The sequence below is a fragment of the Puma concolor genome, chromosome C1 (genome assembly GCF_028749965.1).
Source record: "Puma concolor isolate L17-30 chromosome C1, mPumCon1.1.hap2, whole genome shotgun sequence".
Taxonomy (NCBI): Eukaryota; Metazoa; Chordata; class Mammalia; order Carnivora; family Felidae; genus Puma; species Puma concolor.
In genome coordinates, this window is record NC_141674.1 from 111,249,118 (window position 1) to 111,267,409 (window position 18,292).

The 18,292-nt window shown below is 55.1% G+C and overlaps 1 protein-coding gene across 1 annotated transcript in view; it reads left to right on the plus strand.

The window, feature by feature from the left end:
- Positions 1-10,392, plus strand: part of HS6ST1 (heparan sulfate 6-O-sulfotransferase 1) — a 45,225-nt gene extending 34,833 nt beyond the window's left edge. Inside the window, exon 2 of the mRNA XM_086718293.1 lies at positions 6,859-10,392. Within this exon, the coding sequence (XP_086574419.1) occupies positions 6,859-7,567 (709 nt within the window). The 3' untranslated portion in view covers positions 7,568-10,392. The remainder of the gene's footprint in view (positions 1-6,858) is intronic.
- Positions 10,393-18,292: the final 7,900 nt, after the last annotated feature.

Below are 18,292 nucleotides of genomic sequence, written 5' to 3' on the forward strand. Positions count from 1 at the left end.
GGTGATCCTGGGCCTGTCCTAGGGCACAGCAGAGACCTGTTTTAGAGGTCAGGTCCCAGGACCACCCACTTTAGCTAGGATATAGTGTAGGGCTCTGCTCAGAGAAGGTGCCAGAAGCTTGCCACCCCAACAGAGCCTAACTTGCCAGCCAAGTCACTAGAGTCTTCACATTGGGATTGACCCCACTGAAGAGTCCCAGGAGTGGTGCTGACTCTGTTTGCACCTCAAGGCCCCCCTGTAGGAAGCCAGACACCAACTGGATGTTCCAGCTTGGTAGAAGTGGTGGTTCCCTCCTAGAGGTCATGGAGCAGCCAGCTCATTAATGCGTGCTTAGTTCACAAGCCAAAAGCAGCCCCTGCTAGCCTGGAAAACTAGCCACCATCACCATCCCAAGAGGTGATGTCCACGGAGGATCCTCCACAGACCTCTCCCTACTCACTGTAGGAGTGTTAGCAAGTAGGAAGGGGAAGTGAGAGGGGCACGAAAGAAGGGCGAAGGGCAGTAAACCCCTAGAGTTGGAGGCACTGGCGGTGGGAGGGGGGGATGTTGCAGGCAGAGGGAGCATGGGGGCAAGATGGAGGGGACTGGCATACTTTGGGGAACCAAGACTCCGGTTTGGCAAGAATGCCAGTTTACCTGCAAGGCCTGCTGGCATGAATCTTGGTTTTGTTTGTAAAACTTTTTTAAACTTATTTATCACAAAGTGTTTTCTAAACTTACAAAATAATTTGCATAACGTACATAAGAAATAAAACATAAACACCTACACCCCCATCGCCTGCCTTAAGAGTGACGGCGCCATCCACATGACAGAAGCCACCATGAACTGGTGCCACCCCAGCGACCCTCCTGCCCCAGTACACACTACTGCTGACTTCTGCCTTGAATTTTCATGTGTGTCCCCTCATTGCCTTTTTTCTTTTTTTAACTGACGTCGATATCTACATATGTATCAGTCAATGGTATTTTCTTTGGTTGTGTTTATATTTGGAAACTGTAAACAGTGTCATCTTTATTACATTTTCTTTATTTGCTTTTTCTCTGCAACATCTTATTTCTCAAATTCACCCGAGTTGTTGTAACTATAGTCTGTTCTGTTCATTTATTACTGAGCCGCACTCTGTTGGAAGAATATCGCAGTTTATGTTCACATGCCACTGCGGCAGACGTGTGAGGCTGTCAGCAACGGTGCAGCCGTGGGTGGTCTTGTCCATGTCTTCAGTGCACTTGAACAGGGTTTCCCTGGGTTGTACGCCTGTGAGAGGAGTCTTGGGTCACAGCTTTCCAGTGAAGACACTCTGGAACAACTGTCCCCGACTCACGTCCCATGAGCAGTTGGAAGTTGGCATTGCCCCACCTCTGCGTTGCCTGTCTAAGTCACATTGTGGCTCACTGTGTCATTTCCTCCGTGACTAAGGAAGGAGAGCATCCTTCCATATGCTTCTTTGGCCAGTTTCCTCATTGTTGTATTTTTCATGTTTTTGGTTAAAACAGTTTATATACACACTTCAAGACAAATAGTTCCAAGAGGCTTATAGTAAAAACCAACAGATCTGCTTTTCCTTTCCAACCTCCCCAAATTACCACTTGCGGCTCTTTTCAGTGTTCTTCATGTATTTACTTCTGTATTTCTAAATAATTTATAGTGTTATTTCTTGATTTATTGATTTAAACATTGTGTATTTGCTTTCTGTTTGGGTAGATGAAGATTAAATGTTCTTAAGCCCTTGCACATCCTTCTCCATAACCCCCCCATCCTCCAAGTAGAGTAAAAATCTCAAGTTTTTATTAAATCAATAGTATTTACATTATAATGTCTCTAAAAGCACTGTTTACTTCTGATTTTAGTAGAATACTTTCTTTTTCATATTACTTCCTGCTTTTCCTGAAATTAATAATTGCCAATCTTTTTTTTTTTTTACTTGCATTGTTTTCTGTGTTCATAGACATAATTTTTTCCAAGTGATTCCAAAGATCTGCTGTGTACCTACCATTTGTTTTTTTCCACAAATGCTCTGTTGCATCAGGTAATCTGTTCAGGCCCCGTTTTTCCTGGAACCCCTTCTCCTCTGCTCCTGGAGGCCCAGCGGGATGTGCGGTCGACACCCTCCACCTCTCTCCTGGGTTGGAGCTCCTGTCTCCCACGCTTTTGTTGTTGTTGTTGTTGTTTACTAAATGAGATTCGTAGTCCAATATCTTCCTAAAACAAGATTCATGGAAAATAAATGTCCTGAGTCTTTGCATGTCTACATTGTCTCCACTCTGTCCTCACATCTGCTGGATAGTTTGGTGGGGTCTGACATGTCGCTGGTCATTTTCTCTCAGCATCTAGAAGCCAGTGCTCCATTGATTTTTAGCATATGATGTTGCGGAGAAGTTGGGTCTCCTGACAGCCAGTCCTCTGCAGGTATTCTGTTCTTCTGTCCAGGTGCTGCATGGGCCGTCTCTGTAATCTGGCTCTGGTCCCCACACTCACTTGCTGGGCACTTGGCCATTTCAGGCTAAATGAACCATATACTGCAGTTCTCATTATTTCCTCCTCTCCTCTGCTTCCTCATTCCCCTTTTTTTGGAAACCTTGTTGCTTGGTACTTGGGCCATCTGAATGGATGAGCTCCATTCAGCTCATCTGAATGGATGAGCTCCTGCTGGAGAGTGATAAGCAGAAAGCCCCCTGTTTTATGGGGGACCCCAGATGTCCATGCAGGAAGAACTTTGGGGCAGAGACCCTCCAGTTTCTCATGAGGTGGGGCTAGGGCAGGGATTAGGTTAGCCTGGTGGCAGCTGTCTGGGCACGGAAGGGCAGGTGCTGGGGACACCACTGAGGGTGCAGACTGTGTTGTTTGGCCCCTGCCCAGTTCCTCATATCCCTGAGCCGTGAGCCCCTCGGCACCTTCACAGAGTGTACATCAGGTCACATCTTGTGGGGTGTGGTCGGTGATCAGGGGGTTCTTCTACCCCCACACCACACCCTGCCTTCTGTTCACTTCTTGTCATTGCCTTCATACCTTCTTTTCATCGGACAGTAAACCAGAACATAAACAGCCAGTGTGTCTGGTAGTGTGTGTAATGGACAGACAGGGCAGAGTAGGGGAGTTGGGAGCAGGCCAGGATACAGGCCTATGGGCAGGGCTGTCTGCAGTGTCATGGTAGCAGCCAGGGTGAGGGCCAGGGTGGACAAGGTGGAGGTGGGTGTCAGGCTCATGAGTTCCTGAAGAGGCTGACAGGCCATGGGTGTGTGTATCTGCTGCAGCGGCTCCCACACTGTCCAGACAAGAGCTGGGTAGTAGCCAGCCCCTCAAACAGGCTCCAGAATCTGCCTGAGCCCTTTTTCTCCACCACTGGCTATGCCTGGGGGACAGAAATGGGGGCGGGGGGGGTGCCCAGGCCATGGCAATGTCCTGCACAGAGAAGACACCACATGTTCCATCCTGATACCCTTCCCAGTCACCCTAGCATGGGTGAGCCCCACTTGTACCAGCTGGGCCAGGAGAGAAGCCATTCCTCTTAGCACCCATGTGGAATACAGGGCTGTGAGATCAGCATCAGCTCGAGGGGCCCAGGGGAGTCAGCTTCTCAGGCCTCACCACAGAGCATAAACAGGAAGCTCTGAGGACCAGAAGACTCGTCTGCATCTCCTGGAGCCTGCCAGATACACCAGCAGTGACTGTACCCTTAGAGACCCCTCAGCGATCCCAATACCCAGGCCTCTCTGACAGACAGAACAAGCCCAGCTGTCTAACCAGGCCCAGGCAGTTCACACCACGGGCTCTAAGGAGGCAGCCTGGACTCGTCCTGCCTCAAGACCTGCTATGTGACCCTGGACAAGCCCTACACCCTCTTGGGCTGTGAGCAGAGGGACTGGACAGGTGGGCGGGCAGGCCTCCCATCAGCCTTGGCTGTCCAGATGGCAGCTATAGGTCACTGAGTGAACGTTACCTCTCTGGCTAACATGTCAGAGAGATTAATGGCCAAGGACTTCAGGGGTATCCATACCCGGCCTCCCCAGGACCTGCAGGCACCAGCTGTGACAGGGCTGAGAGTCCTGGTCCCATCACAGGGACCGGTGAGGGTCTGGGAGGAGCTGGGGCTCCCCCAAGCCCACCCCCGTGGTGGGATGGAGGGCAGTGCTGACGCAGGACCCCAGGCTGAAGGCTGAGGACACAGTCAGGGAACGGTACTGGTGCTCTGTGTGCACAGTGTGTTCTTGCCCTCAGAGGTCATCTTTGGGGCCATGTTGAACCCCCAGCTGGCCTTGGCTGGGGCAAAGTGGACATGCCTCTGTGTCAGTGGACACCTCAAACTCTGCTTTTCTGTGTCCAGAAGGAACTACCACACTGGCCCATTTCCATATGAGGATTCAGGGTCCCACAGAATGGGAGGAGGTCCAAGTAGCCCTCAGCCTCCCAAAGGGGCCTAAGGACACCTGTAAGACCCCTCTGGGACACCTGTGAGAGCAGTGGATGCATTTCTTTATATGCATGTTTCCAGGTGTGTCCTTGTGTTTATTGCTTTGTGTCTGCTTGTCTGTCTTGTCCTCTTCAGAAGCACTTCTCATGGTCAGGCTTTATAAATGTCTTATACTTCATTCCTACAAAGTTGACACCTGAATGAACTGACCTTTCTTGTCCTGGCCACTCACCCCACCCTACTGCCAAAGCCATTGGGGACCTCCAGGCAACTGCTTAACCTCCCGGGCTTGGTTTCATCCACTAGGGGCTGAAGGTGCTACGTGAGGTGACCTCCTTGAGGCACATTCTGTCTTCGATCCTTGGATCCATCTCGGTCTCAACCCTGGGGAGCCAGCTTAGCACACACACAGGAGCCAGCTTCCTTCCTGCCCACTCCCGCCCCTGAGGGAGGCTCTGGTCAAATGAGCTGAGAGGTCAGTGTTAAGTTCCTGCTGTGACAGAGGCCCAAGGGGGAGCCCTGTCTACCTCATGGCTTCCCTGGGAGGTGGTGCTGTCTGAGGTCTGTAGGATGAGCCAGAGTCAGCTGATGAAGCAGAGAAGGAAGAGGACACAGCTTAAGGCCCTGCAATTTCTCCCCAGGAGCCAGCAGGAGGGTTGGAAGGAGGTGCAGTGGTCACAGAGGGTGCAGGTGGCCCATTGTTCATCTTTCAAGGGCAGCAAGAATCACCACGGTGTGTTCCACAGGAGCTGGGGTCCAGTGTGGGGGTGCAGGGCTCCCCTCTGCAGGTGCTGGAACATGAGCTGCCTGCAGAGGCTGGAGGCCTAGGCTGGGGCACAGTATTGGGGGGGCGGGGGAAGGGGAAGAGGGTGCTTCCAGATCAAACAAGGACCTGAGCAGAGACCACAGACTAGAACCCAGGCTTCAGGGAACAGGTGGGAGTCAGGATGCCCTTCCTGCTCTCCACTCCCTGCTGAGAAAGGGGTCCCTGACTCCCTCTGCCCAGGTGCTCTCTCTGCTGTCTGCCTTAGCCACCACCCCACTCCCGGTGGCACAGTCCCTGCCCTGCTCCTCCTCAGCAGTCTGCTTTGCAGGACCAGTCTTCATCTGGTCCCTGCCCCCCAGCCACTGGCTAACTATCCCCCTGCCCGGGCTCTGCTTGGGGGTCCCAAGTTCCCTAATGAAGATGCCACCCTGCAGTTTTCTAGATGTCCCTCCCTCCATCTGAGGGGACATGTGGAGGTACCCCACTGCCTTTGCTTTTGCCAGTCGCCCTGCCAACCCCAGGGCCTCCTGGGAGATGTGCAGTCAGATCAGCATGCTGCCAGCAGACCCCCCGAGGTGCTCTATGCAGCTCCCCAAGGGGTTAGTGAGGGGGATGGTGGGTTAGTCGGGTGCCCCTGTTGGGCCTCAGTAAGGAGGGGTTCGTGTGCATGTGCTTCCGTGCTGCTGTCTGGAGGGGGGTGGGGGTGGGCATTCCTGGAGCTTCTCCCCCTGGAGTGGTGTGTGGGGCCCAGGGGGCTCCTGCTGCCTGCCCCAGCCCTGGTTTGCCTTGGCCTGGGACGTCCCACCAGGCACAGGCTGCGGTTCTGCCAGCCCTGGAGGAGAGGCTTCCAGGAAGAACCTCTCTGGGGCTGACCGCCACACACCACGCCTGTCACAGGAACATCTGGAAGCCCCCCTGCCCGCTATGTCTTGGTGACATCAGGCCAGTCATCATGCTAGACAGGGATGTGCCTGTTACATGGGGAGTCACTTCTCCAATGGTATGGACGCCCCTTGCATATAGCACAAGGAGGTGGCATCTTGAGGGATGCCTGACTTCCTGGGGTGGAGACAGTTCCTGGGAGACAAGATAATTATGAATTATGGGTCACCTGGGGGTCCCGGGTTGAGTGGTCTACTGGTGCCCGCCCTCCACGGGTGCAGGTGTGCAGTGGGCCTGTGGGAGGCCCTGAGCAGGCCCACACATGCAGCCTGCCGCTGTGAGCACTTCCTTACGCCTCTGGTCCCCAGGAGCACGGGCTCCTGCAGGTCTGCCCCAGTGCAGGGCAAAGACAGGCTGTCCTTCCTAAGGAGGGAGCACACAGGAGGATGGCCTTGGGGTCCAGGGGAAGCCCCTGGGCCAGGATTCAGGAGGCACTGAGGCCAGGCACTGCAGGACCCTGCGATAGTCACACCTGGCAGACGTGATGGTGACCGTGGTGCCCTTTGCAGGTTGTGTCACATCTCAGCTCCCAGGCTTCCCATTCAGAAATCGCCATTTGGAGAACTAAATGTAACGATTGGTATCAGAGGTGCCTGAGGTCCCACGCTGTGGACCCAAAGCAGTCAGATTTGGAGCTCCAGCCTCCTCCCTCCTTCACCGCCAAATGGCCCCCAGATACTGCCCCCCCCCCCCCCCCGCACTTGTGCCCTCACCTTACCCCCTGTCCCTATCTCATTACAGGAAGTTCTACTACATCACCCTGCTGCGAGACCCCGTGTCCCGCTACCTGAGCGAGTGGCGGCATGTGCAGCGGGGGGCCACCTGGAAGACGTCGCTGCACATGTGCGATGGGCGCACACCCACGCCCGAAGAGCTGCCACCCTGCTATGAGGGCACGGACTGGTCGGGCTGCACGCTGCAGGAGTTCATGGACTGCCCCTACAACCTGGCCAACAACCGCCAGGTGCGCATGCTGGCCGACCTGAGCCTGGTGGGCTGCTACAACCTGTCCTTCATCCCCGAGGGCAAGCGGGCCCAGCTGCTGCTGGAGAGCGCCAAGAAGAACCTGCGGGGCATGGCCTTCTTCGGCCTGACGGAGTTCCAGCGCAAGACGCAGTACCTGTTCGAGCGGACGTTCAACCTCAAGTTCATCCGGCCCTTCATGCAGTACAACAGCACGCGGGCGGGCGGTGTGGAGGTGGACGAGGACACCATCCGGCGCATCGAGGAGCTTAATGACCTGGACGTGCAGCTCTACGACTATGCCAAGGACCTCTTCCAGCAGCGCTACCAGTACAAGCGGCAGCTGGAGCGCAGGGAGCAGCGCCTCAAGAGCCGGGAGGAGCGCCTGCTGCACCGCGCCAAGGAGGCGCTGCCACGGGAGGACGCCGAGGAGCCGGGCCGCGTGCCCACTGAGGACTACATGAGCCACATCATCGAGAAGTGGTAGTGGTGGCCGGTCGTGGGGGGTGGCCCCGCCGGGGATGAGGTCAGACACACGGACTGACCCACCGGAACTCTGGTGGGAAGAGGGTCCCAGATGCACTCACCAGAAGGTAGATGTGCTGAGTGAGGGTCAGGGAGTGGGGACATGGCGGCCCGGCGGGGTCTGAGGAATCCGCCAGTGCAAACCACCGCCCCCACCCCCTGGCCAGAGGAAAGCGTGCCTGAGGGATGCCGCAGGCAGGCCTGCGCAGGCCAGGACTGTCCCTCCTCTCCTGGCCCCAGCTCACGCACGGCGGCCAGCCGAAGGTCTAAAAACAAGAAACAGACAGCAGAGAGTGCAGATCGGACTTGGGCCAGGAGCGCGTCCCACACCCACTGTGCACACCTGCTGGCTCTCTGCCCTGCAGGCCAGCAGGGGCCCAACACCAGCTCCAGGCACCTTTCCAGGATCAGGCCACCCAGGCAGCCCCTTGGCCTCCAGTGGCCCCAGGTCCCCTGGGCCTGAGTGAAGCCCCTTCTCTGGGCAGAAAGGTAGCCCCTTGAGGTGTCCTCAGGAATGGAGCTCCTAGCTCACCCATCTTCATGGTCAGGGCCCACCCCTCCTGAAGCCGAGAAGACTCTGGCCTGCCCCTGGGAAGCCCACTCTCTCTCTGGCCCAAGGTCAAAACACACAGTCTGGCTTCTTGCTTTGGGTCAGGAGATCAAAGCACACCTCCTGGGACCCTTCCCCCCCATTTCCCACAGTCCTCAGGCTAAGAAGGGCTGCAAGGAGATGGGCCCACATGCACTGTCCCCCTCTGTGGACAGAGAGTAAGAAAAGAGTGGGAAGGCTGTGTCCAAGGATGCTACCACCTGTGTCTATGTACCTCCCCACCCAAGCTGGCCTTTGGGCCACCAAGCCAGACCAGCTCAGGCAGAAAGTTTCCCCTGCTCCATTTACCATTCTGACCCTCTGAGATTTGGTAAGACTATCCCTGGCCCCAGGGTCATCACTTAGACATTTATTCAGGGCTCATGCCCCACTGTTCCCACAACCGCATGTGCAGAAGTACAATCAAGCCTCCATTGGCTAGAACACAGCCAACTGTACCTGCTGCCCATGAATCATATCTTGGGGCCACAGTGGTTTGCTATGGCCAGGGAAGGGGACTCAGGCTTTCAGATTATCAGAGTTGGAAGAAATGGCTCTCAGTGGCTCCCTAGTATCCAGATACACAGCCCTTCCCACCCCAGCCTCTCCCTGCATTTCCCTTTGCCCAACCTCTGACCACAAGCAGGTCAGGCCCTGTTCTTGGCAGCCCTGCACATTGGAGAAGCCATGTTCCATATCCATTGTAGACACTTCCCCCATGCCCTACCTGTCTTGTGCTCCAGGAGGCCAGGCCACTGTCTTCTCTGGGGGTGCTCTCCCCACATGAGGCCCTGGGTTCTGGGATCAAAATGTGTGTCCCACACCCAAGGTGGACGAGTGCCCTCTCTCTCCAGGTGAGGGCTCACACGTGCCTGGGGGCTACAAGCCTCCCTCACGAGGGCAGTGAGGGCCACGGCCAGCCTGCTGAGGACAGCAGCATCGAGGGCAGATTCTACCAGGAGCCCTCCTCCCTGCCCCAGGTTCTCCTCAGCCACCCCAGAGGTGTGGGAGCAAGGAACCTTCAATAGCACAGGAAACACTACAGTGTTGTCAAATGGGAGGTACCCAGGAAGAAGTAGCTTTTAGTCTTTGCCTGCCTGGCAAAGGTTATGGTGCCCATACCTCCTGCTTCCTACACCAACCACTTCATCTTCTAGTCCAAGGGCAGTGGTTAGCAGGCTGGGATGGGCACCACACCTACCCAGGATCACCCCGCAGAGTGGGTGCGTCAGGCTGAGCAGACCAGTGCCCAAGTGGTGTAGTGGTTCTTTCAAGGGGTAGTGAAGGTCAGCATGGGGGGGGATCTGTTCTGACACTCATCCTTTGGGGCAGTCGTGCTCCAGGGAGGAGGGTGGGACGTGTTCATGAGACCTCTGGGGTCTTGGACAAGCACGTGGGGTGCTCGGGGTTTGCTGTGGCTTTCATCAGGAGGTGGTCAATTCCACCTCCTGGTAGAAAGCTCAGCCCCGTTCTGCCTGAACCCCTGGGCACCCGGCCCTCCTGAAGTGGGCTTCCTGTGTGTGCCCCCTTGAGTGTAGGATCTGTTTTGTACATATTGGAATGTTTTAACTTATGATCCGTTGTCCCAATTCACACGGAAACACGGGTCTCTCCTTGGTTTCTTTGCTGCATCTGGAAAGCGGTCCCGTGGGGGGCCAGCACCCAGGCCAAGGCGCCCAGAGACAGCACCAGGTGCCAGTGCCCCTCGGCCCCTCACGCCTCCAGTCCGGCACTTCTGCTCAGGCCACCTGCATTGAGGTGAAAGCTCCTCATGCCTGTAGCGCCTCCTCCAACACCACCACCTTCCGGGGCTCCACTGAAGGGGTGCCCCACCCAGCGGCTCTGCACAGGGCTGAGGAAACAGAGGCAACACGCGGTGAGCAGACAACCCACTCCTCACACAGACCTGCAACATCTCCTCCTGGAGGAGGAAACAGGGACGGCAAAATTGTCCGAGCAATGAGTCTGTGACCTTTTTGGGAACTGGAAGTGTTTCACTTGAACCCAGGAGCGTTTAAAGCTTTATTTATTTATAGCTTCTTATTAAAAAAAAAAAGAAAAAAGTGTTGAGAAGAAATCTTTTGGTTATTCATACAAGAAAAACGAGTTGATGATGGAAAAGCAAGTCATAATCATCTAATTGTTTTTGTCTAGGTCAAGAATGAATGTTAGCAGATGAAATAAACCCTTGACAAGGAGCCTCGGGTGTGCTGTGGTCTATGGTAACAGCCGTCTGCCCGGCGTGGCGTGGCCACACCTTCTGGGTTTGATTTTCAAAATGAGCATCCAAGCATGGGGATGGACGCGGGAGCAGGGGCTCCCTCAGGTGCAGGCAGCCAGGAAGAGAGGAGTTCACACACTTTGTCCCTGAGGCAGCCCTTTGCAAAAGGAAGAGGTCGACCTGTCATCGCCACGAAGCAGGGGTTAGTGGTCCTTAATTGCAACACTTGAGAACAGGAGCCCAGCTTAAAGTGAGGCTGAGAAATGCAGACACCATGTGTTTCTCGGTGACCTCGTCCTCCTTCACTTTTAACTTGGAAAGATTTGCAGATGACAAGGCAAAAGAACAGTTCACGGACACCCGTAAACGCTTAGCCTAGATTTACCTACGTCAACATTTTGTCGCGTCTTCCTGTCCTGCACTCACACTTGCTCTCTCTGTACGCAAACACGTGCACACGAGTACACACAGATATGTGTGTATGCACTCACACATACACTCACGTTTTTCTGAAATATTTGAAAATAAGTTGCAGTCCTCAGAATACTCAGGCACGTACATCCTAAGAATGACATCCTGCTATGAAACTCAACCCTTTATCATCTCCTCAAATTTAACATAAACACAGTAATCCGAGCTAACATACATTCCCTGTCTAAATTTCCTACTTGTGCCCACGATGTCCTAAAGTCTTATTTGTGAGCCGAGGACTGTGTGCTGCTCAGCTGTCCTGCTTCTCCCATCTCCTTTCACCAAGCAGAGACCCAGCCTGCACTGCCCACCTGTTCCCTTTCTTAGCACTGACATTTTAACATAGGCCACTTGTCCCTTAAAATGTCTGCATCAGTCTGATGGTTCTCTCATGATCAGATTCAGCGGCACCTGAGTGGCTCAGTCGGTTGAGCGGCCCACTCTTGATTTCTGCTCAGGGTCCCAGGGTTGTGGGATCAAGCCCCGCATTGGGATCCACACTGAGCGTGGAGTCTGCTTGGGATTCATATTCTCTCTCTCTCTCTCTCTCTCTCTCTCTCTCTCTTTCCCTCTGCCCCTCCCCCTTGCTCTCTCATGAGTTCTCTCTTTCTCTGTAAAAACTAAAAAGATAAACATTTGGGCACAAATGCCACACAGGTGAGGTGGTTTGGCCACCAGCCCTGATGGATTTTAGTTCTCTAATGAGACAGGGGGTGGGGGGAGGGCCCTTGCCCAAGGTCTCAGTGTGACCACAGGGCTGATAAAAGGAGTCAGCTCATTGCCTTGCCTTCAGGAAAATGATCTGTTGTGGGGGCCAGCTGTTGCTGGACAGTGTTACAGCTGGGGCCCTAGTGCACCGACCTTGCGTTTCCACAAGGGTCCTGGGGAGAGCCAGTAGGCTGTCAGTTCCCAGTGACTGTCACATGGAAAACCCTAGAAAATGTACCTTGGAGCTAGTGGGCCTAAGGGGGTCTCCTTTTCCTCCCCTGCCAGAATTTGTATCTGGACACTCCTACCTCACCCTGTCCACATCGTCGTTGTCGGGGAAGAACTGGGGGAGGGGCGGGGAGGGGAGGCTGAGGCCTTCTCCCCCACAGCTGCCTGTAGAGAGGAGCCCCTGAACAACTGAGAGGTGGGACAGAAACCCAGGAGATGGGGGCACCACTAGTTCCCAGGGGAAAAAGTGGCTGCCACCTGCTTGCCAGAGCTTTCCCACGTGGGGGAGAGGGTGAGGGACAGACACGGCTAACCCTTAAAACCCCAACCTTCAGATCCAAACCCCAACCTTGCTGACCATCTGAATCCATGAGGGAGTGTCTCTTTGGTAACAGGGTCCCTGCAACGGAAGCATTCTACACGGAACCCCAGTGTGGAAAGACCTGTGCAGCAAGCCACACCCCTTCCCCCACACACACCTTGGAATTGGCCCTCCCTAAACATTTCATCTGGAGTCTGCAGGCTGGCTCCCCATCCGGGAATACAGGATGGACGTGTCCACTGTGCAATGTGGGGCCAGGGTCTTCATCAGACAAAGTCAGTCGTGGAAATACCTCCCCGCAAGGATGAGAGTTTTCATCTTTCTATTTAAAGTTGGAGGCCCCCTTTCAAGCCTTCCTGAGCCTGAGGCTACGGAGGCTCCTGGGCCCTGCCCTGCTCACCCCATCCCTGCACTAGGCTGTAGCCCTGCCACTCCCACAAGTCCCACCAGGTCCTACCGGGCTCCTTCAGTCTGTGGGTTCCTGGGTTCAGAGCAGCCCCCCCACCTCCTTGTGGCCAGCTACCACCCAACCCCATCCAGCCCACCGCTGCCTGCTCTGCTGTCCCCTTTTCACACACCCGCCATGACCAACAGCAGCCACTTCCTGGGGTGGGCCTGCTACTCACGTGCTTTACCTGGATTCGCACCCCAAAACCTGGATTCTCACCCCAAAACCTTCTGGCTAGAGCTCATCCTGCCCCAGGGCCTGTGTGCTTCCTCTTCTCTCTTCCTGGAGGAAAGTCATCCCTACTCACTCCGCCCGGTCACAGTCCCCTTTTCAGTGGCACAGGGAGAAGCCCATGTGCTCCCAGCCCCAAGTACATGGGCTCCCTGAGGGCTAAATCCAACCCAAGGGGATGGCAGCCCACAGTCCCCACCCAGGAGCATGGACCTCGAGACTAGGAGGCCGTCAGAGGGAGCTGTATCCATTCGTGTCACGGGGACCCTTGCCTTTCTGGCTGACCAGCCCCCTCCCCACGAAATCCTCCTGCCTTAGTGCACCAGGGTGCGAACCCAGCCCCCTCAACATGGCCTAGCTTGAAGGGCATCACCTCCCCGTGCCAGGAACCCGCCTGCTACAAGGAGCTGGCGCTGGGTCCCGTCCCCGCTGCTGCACCAGAGAACCTCTCAGGAGCACTGCGTGTTGTCAGATCAGAGTTGGGACTCCACCTGGCCCACTGACCTGCTGTCAGCCCTTCTCTGTGAAATGGGCCAGGCAGGACACATCACACACTAGGCTGTCATCCCCAGCTCCAGCTCTGACCTCAGACAAGGGGAGGGTGCACAGAGACCTGACCCTTCCTGCCACCAGCTCGGTCACACCCATCACGCTGCCCACCAAAGAGCAAAGCCACAAGGGCTATAGCTTCTACTGTGGCCTGCCCTCTCCTTTCCCTTTCTTTCCCTAAAGGACTGTGACAATATTCCAGGTCCCTGCCCACCAGCCCCATCCATCCCCACATGGTCAGCGCCGTCTTGTTTCCTGCTCCTAGAAGTTGGGTGAGTCACCCACCCTGCCTTCTCTACTTGCCAAACAAATACAAAGACCCTCCTGGTCCCATCCCTGCTGGACCCCTCACTTCCCTCCCTCCCCAACACAGCCCACCCAGTCCTGGGGCCTTCTTGGCTGTGGCCCTAGGCTCTAGGTGGGACCAGGCTCCTGGGCAGGCTCAGAGGAGGAATTTGAATTTACCCGGCACTGCCCAGACCTTTCCCAAAACATGCTTTTTATAAAGAAATTGCTCACATCCTGACTTCAAGTCTCCATTCCCTCTGACATGGGTTTAATTTTTCTTAATTTGTCCATTCAATCTAACAGTGTCTCTTGGTTAGAACCAGCATGTTATGGCTCTCCCTGTCCCCCCTCTGCTTCCCCTCCTCTCTGGGTGCCCAGAGGACACTCCTATCCCCAAGTGATGAGTGGCAGGGTGCTCACACAGGCTCCCCCTCCTCTTGTCAAGAGGGCCAGCAGGCCCTGGTCAGGACCAGCCAGCCTCTTTCCTCACCAGCTCCACTGCAGGGTGGCCAGGGTGGTCAGGACACAGGATCTAGCCTCATGTCTCAGGTGAGGCACAGAGACCCCTCCCAAGAGCCAGTGTGTCCCCTCTGGTGATCTGCTGATGAACCCCCCCTCAGTTCTCCCAGCACTGTCACCCCACTCTCCAGCCCCCACCCTGTGCTGCAGGGACCCCCATCCCCACAGCAGGCAGGAGTTCTTAACTACCACCCCCACCCCCACCAGACAGGTTACCCTCCCAGCAGCCACAGGAAGCCTGCTTTTCTGTCTAAATTTGCCACACAGCCATTTCTACTCCCCTGCAGCAGCCCCCTCTTGCAAATGCATGGCTCTGAGGTCCCAAGCAGGCTGGGCATGGTCCCCCTTTCTGCTTCGCTCTCAGCCCATCCACTATGTTTCCAGTGCCTGACCCAACAAAGGCCGTGAACACAGAGCGCTGCGACCTAGGGTGCCTTCCCCTTCCTCTCTTCCTGAGGCGCCTCACCCCAGTGCCCCCAGCAGCTTTCCACCCTCCCTTCTAATGGGCTTGTCCTCACCAGCCCTGTCCTCCCACCCCCTTCTATAGCTCATCAAAACCCTAGACACTTCTCACTGAAAGGAAGCCTAGGGAAAGAAGCCACTTTTCTTTCTCAAACATAAAGCCAAGCATTCAGAACGCAGCCTCTCTAAGACTCGAGGGAGCCAGCCTGGAGCCTTGCGGCTGGGACTCGGCAGTCTGCTTTGTTCTGGGTGGTGCCCGCCCTTCCCCAGGAGTCAGGAGGCAGGATTCAGCCCGGAGCTCCAGACAACATGGTTTGTGAGGAGCCCAGCACATGAGCCTAAGAGATCCACAGTGGCACTGTCTCCAGGGAGAGGCCTGGAGAGGCCTAGCTATCTCCAGGGAGTGGCCCACTGTGTGACAAAGCCACACTCACAAGGGCTGTTCTAAGTGGCTCTGGCAAGAAGGGCTTCCAGGGGACTAAGGTGTCCAGAGGAACCGAGACCTGCCTGGATCACTCTCACGTTGTTGTTCCCGAGCATGCTGAGAGGTGCCCTCAGGAAGTGGCCTGGAGGTCCTGCTGGTTTTCAGCTGGCACTCCATGTGGAAAGTGATTTGTTCACTTCAAAGGATTTTGGGGACCCCTGGGTGGCTCAGTCTGTCTGACTCTTGGTTTCGGCTTAGGTCATGATGCCAAATTCGCGGGTTCGAGCCCCACATCAGGCTCTGTGCTGGCAGCACAGCTCCTCCCCTACTCATGCTACCTCTGTCTCAAAATAAAGAAAAAACAATCTTAAACTCCGGCATCGCAGGAGAGCCTGCCAGCTGTCCCTCGATATCTCTCTTCCCCTCCTTCCTTAGTAATAGAACCTCCACGTATCAGTGGGACCACAGCCAGCTGGGATCAAGACCATGCTCCCAGCCCCCTCACAATGACATGTGGCCACACTACTAAACTCTGGCCAATGGTATGCAAGAGATGATGCTTGCAGCTTTGGGACACAATCTTGAAAGAGAAGTAGTGGACATTTCTTCTTCCCTGACTCCTACCTAATGGTTAGAATGAGGATGTGATGGCTGGAGGTCAAGCAGCCACTTTGGCCCATGAAGTAGACGCCTCGTGTTGAGGATGGTCAAGCAACAGGATAGGTTCCTGATGATTATGGAACCACCCTACCAGCTTTGGGCTGCCTACCTCAAGATGTGTGAGAGAAAAATAAACATGTCCCTTGCTTAAGTTCTTAGCTGCCTGGGGTTTCTGTCACTCTCACCTGAACCTAATCTAACAACGGGCTACATGGCACAGCCACTACAGGTGGTATTTCTGCAAAGGCAACCCAGCTGGAGTCTGCAGCCCAAGTGGCAACACCTCCGTTCCAGACACTCCTGGGGATGCACTGCTTCAAGACTGCCCCCTGCTGTTCTTGACTCATACGCATGCGGAGGGCGGGGGCTCTTTCCTGTGTACACTTTTGTACCTTTTGAATTTTGAAGCATGAACAAATTACCTGTTCAAAACACAGCTGGCTGAAACTAAACCCAAAAGCAAAATGGAAGATAAGAGGTACATTCATGACAGTGATTTTCTCAGAGTTCAGGGAACACAGGGAGGGTGGGACTCAGCTTGGAGGAATCCAGGAACTTCAGCTTTTTAACAGTTTACGTGTTCATACAGATGGACCTCAAGCACAGTCATTGGGAAAGTTGGGGTGAGGACAGAGCCCTCGCTGCCTCCCTCTGCCAACAAACACCAACTCAGCACAGCCCGGCAAGCACCGCTGGGGCCACCCAGTCTCTGGCCCCGGCCCTCCTGACGCCCTGTGCCTGACCCCCCTGCCAGAGGGAGGACTGACGACACCCTCGCCAAGCCAGCACCATCTGACCGAGTGCCTGGGCGAGAAGCCAGACGGCCACCATCCTTTCCCTCAGTCCTTTCTACAGCTCCTTTAAGGGACCTGTTCCTTGGAAGGCCACGGTGTGAGCTGTACTTGGCCAGCTTCTCCTGCAGGGGCTTGGTCTCCCTTCAGGGCTGGGCAACCCCGGGGCCTCATTCAGACAGGATGGAGTGACAGGAGGGAACCGAGTCAGGCTCCTGCCACAGCCCGCCTCTGCTCCCTCCCTGGTGGATCAGGAAGGAAGGGGCTCTGCGTGTGTCCCCTCAGGCAGTTCTGCGCACCCCCCTTTTACCCTCACCCGTGGCCATCACTGGGTCCTGAGCTTCCCAGCCTAGTAACCAGTGTGGAAATGCGATCTCCAGCTCCTCCACTTAGCGGTTTCAAGGCAAACTCTTCATCAAGCATGTGTTTTCCCGCTGTAAAAGGAAGGCTGGATTCCATTTCAGAGGCAAGCAGCCAACAGCTGCTGGACTCCCCGGGGACACGGAGTCTGGAGCTGGAGAAGGAAGGGATGCAGGTCCCAGGGTCCCAGAGGCTGTGACTCCTACGTGCCCTCCTCCTGGGATCACGACCTGGGTATGCTGCTTGCGCTTGAATCCCTGACCCAGGGCTGCTTCTGGGGACACGAACCTGAAGAAGACCCTGACCCGGGGGCACCCACCAGACGCCCACCTCCTGTGTTGCTTCTCCCCCACCATGGGGCCCCCTGGAGGCTGTTGAGAGGAAAGCCAGCCCACCTCACATACTCGCTCTGGGAGCAGGCCTGCAAGGCGGCCAGAGGTGTGGAGATGCCAGCAGCGGGCACCTTGCGTGGCTCCCAGACTAGTGCAGAAGGAGCCTCTGGGGCCGCTGGGGCAGTAGTCGCATTACAAAAGGTCCTTCTCTACCCCCACTTATTCAGACCTCTTCTCAGGAAGGAAAGAAAGGGTAGAGGGGGAGGGGAAGGGAAAACCAAGCCTAGTTACGCCCGCTAACAAAGCTGCTCCCATTTTAGGCCAGCTCATCCAAAGCAGACACCCCTCATGAAAGGGCAAACCATAGCCATGGGCTTATGCTGTGCACATTACATGCTGTATCTGTTCCATGTGTTTCATGCTGTCTATGTCACTTGCTGTGCCTGTTTTGTGCCACATATGTCACATGCTATACATGTTAGACGCAATGTACGTTATGTGCTATAAGTGTGTACGTGTTTGTGTGGTGTGTATGCCGCATGCTATGTGCATGTTATATACTGTGTGTAGCATATAGCATTACTCTATTACATGTCACATGTGATACATGCCATATGCTATGTGTGTTACATGCTGCAATATTATTCACTGTGTTACATGCTATACATGTGCACATGCTATAAATTATTTGCTATGCACAGTTTATATTATATGTGTGTTATGTGTTACGTGTTATGTGTGTCACATGCAAGTCCTTGCAGACACTGGCTGGGTGAGTCCAGTCCCAGGAGAAGGTGGGGCTGGCTGCAGCGGACCGAGCCCTTTCGAGCTCTGAGCTCCCTCAACTCAGGGAGTATGCCCGCCAAGTGCTGCTAGAAGATCATAGGCCAGGCCCAGAGTCTTGAGCTGCGCAGAAAGCTGGGGCTGATGAGAGCACGGCCCACAGCAGTGGACCTTTGTTCTTTTAATGTCTCTGACCTGTGACTGTTCCATAATCTGCTCATCCATTCTCCTCTTGTTGGACACTGGGCCGTTTCAAACTCTTAGCTATTTATAAAAACAGTTGCTATTAAATTGTTTATGT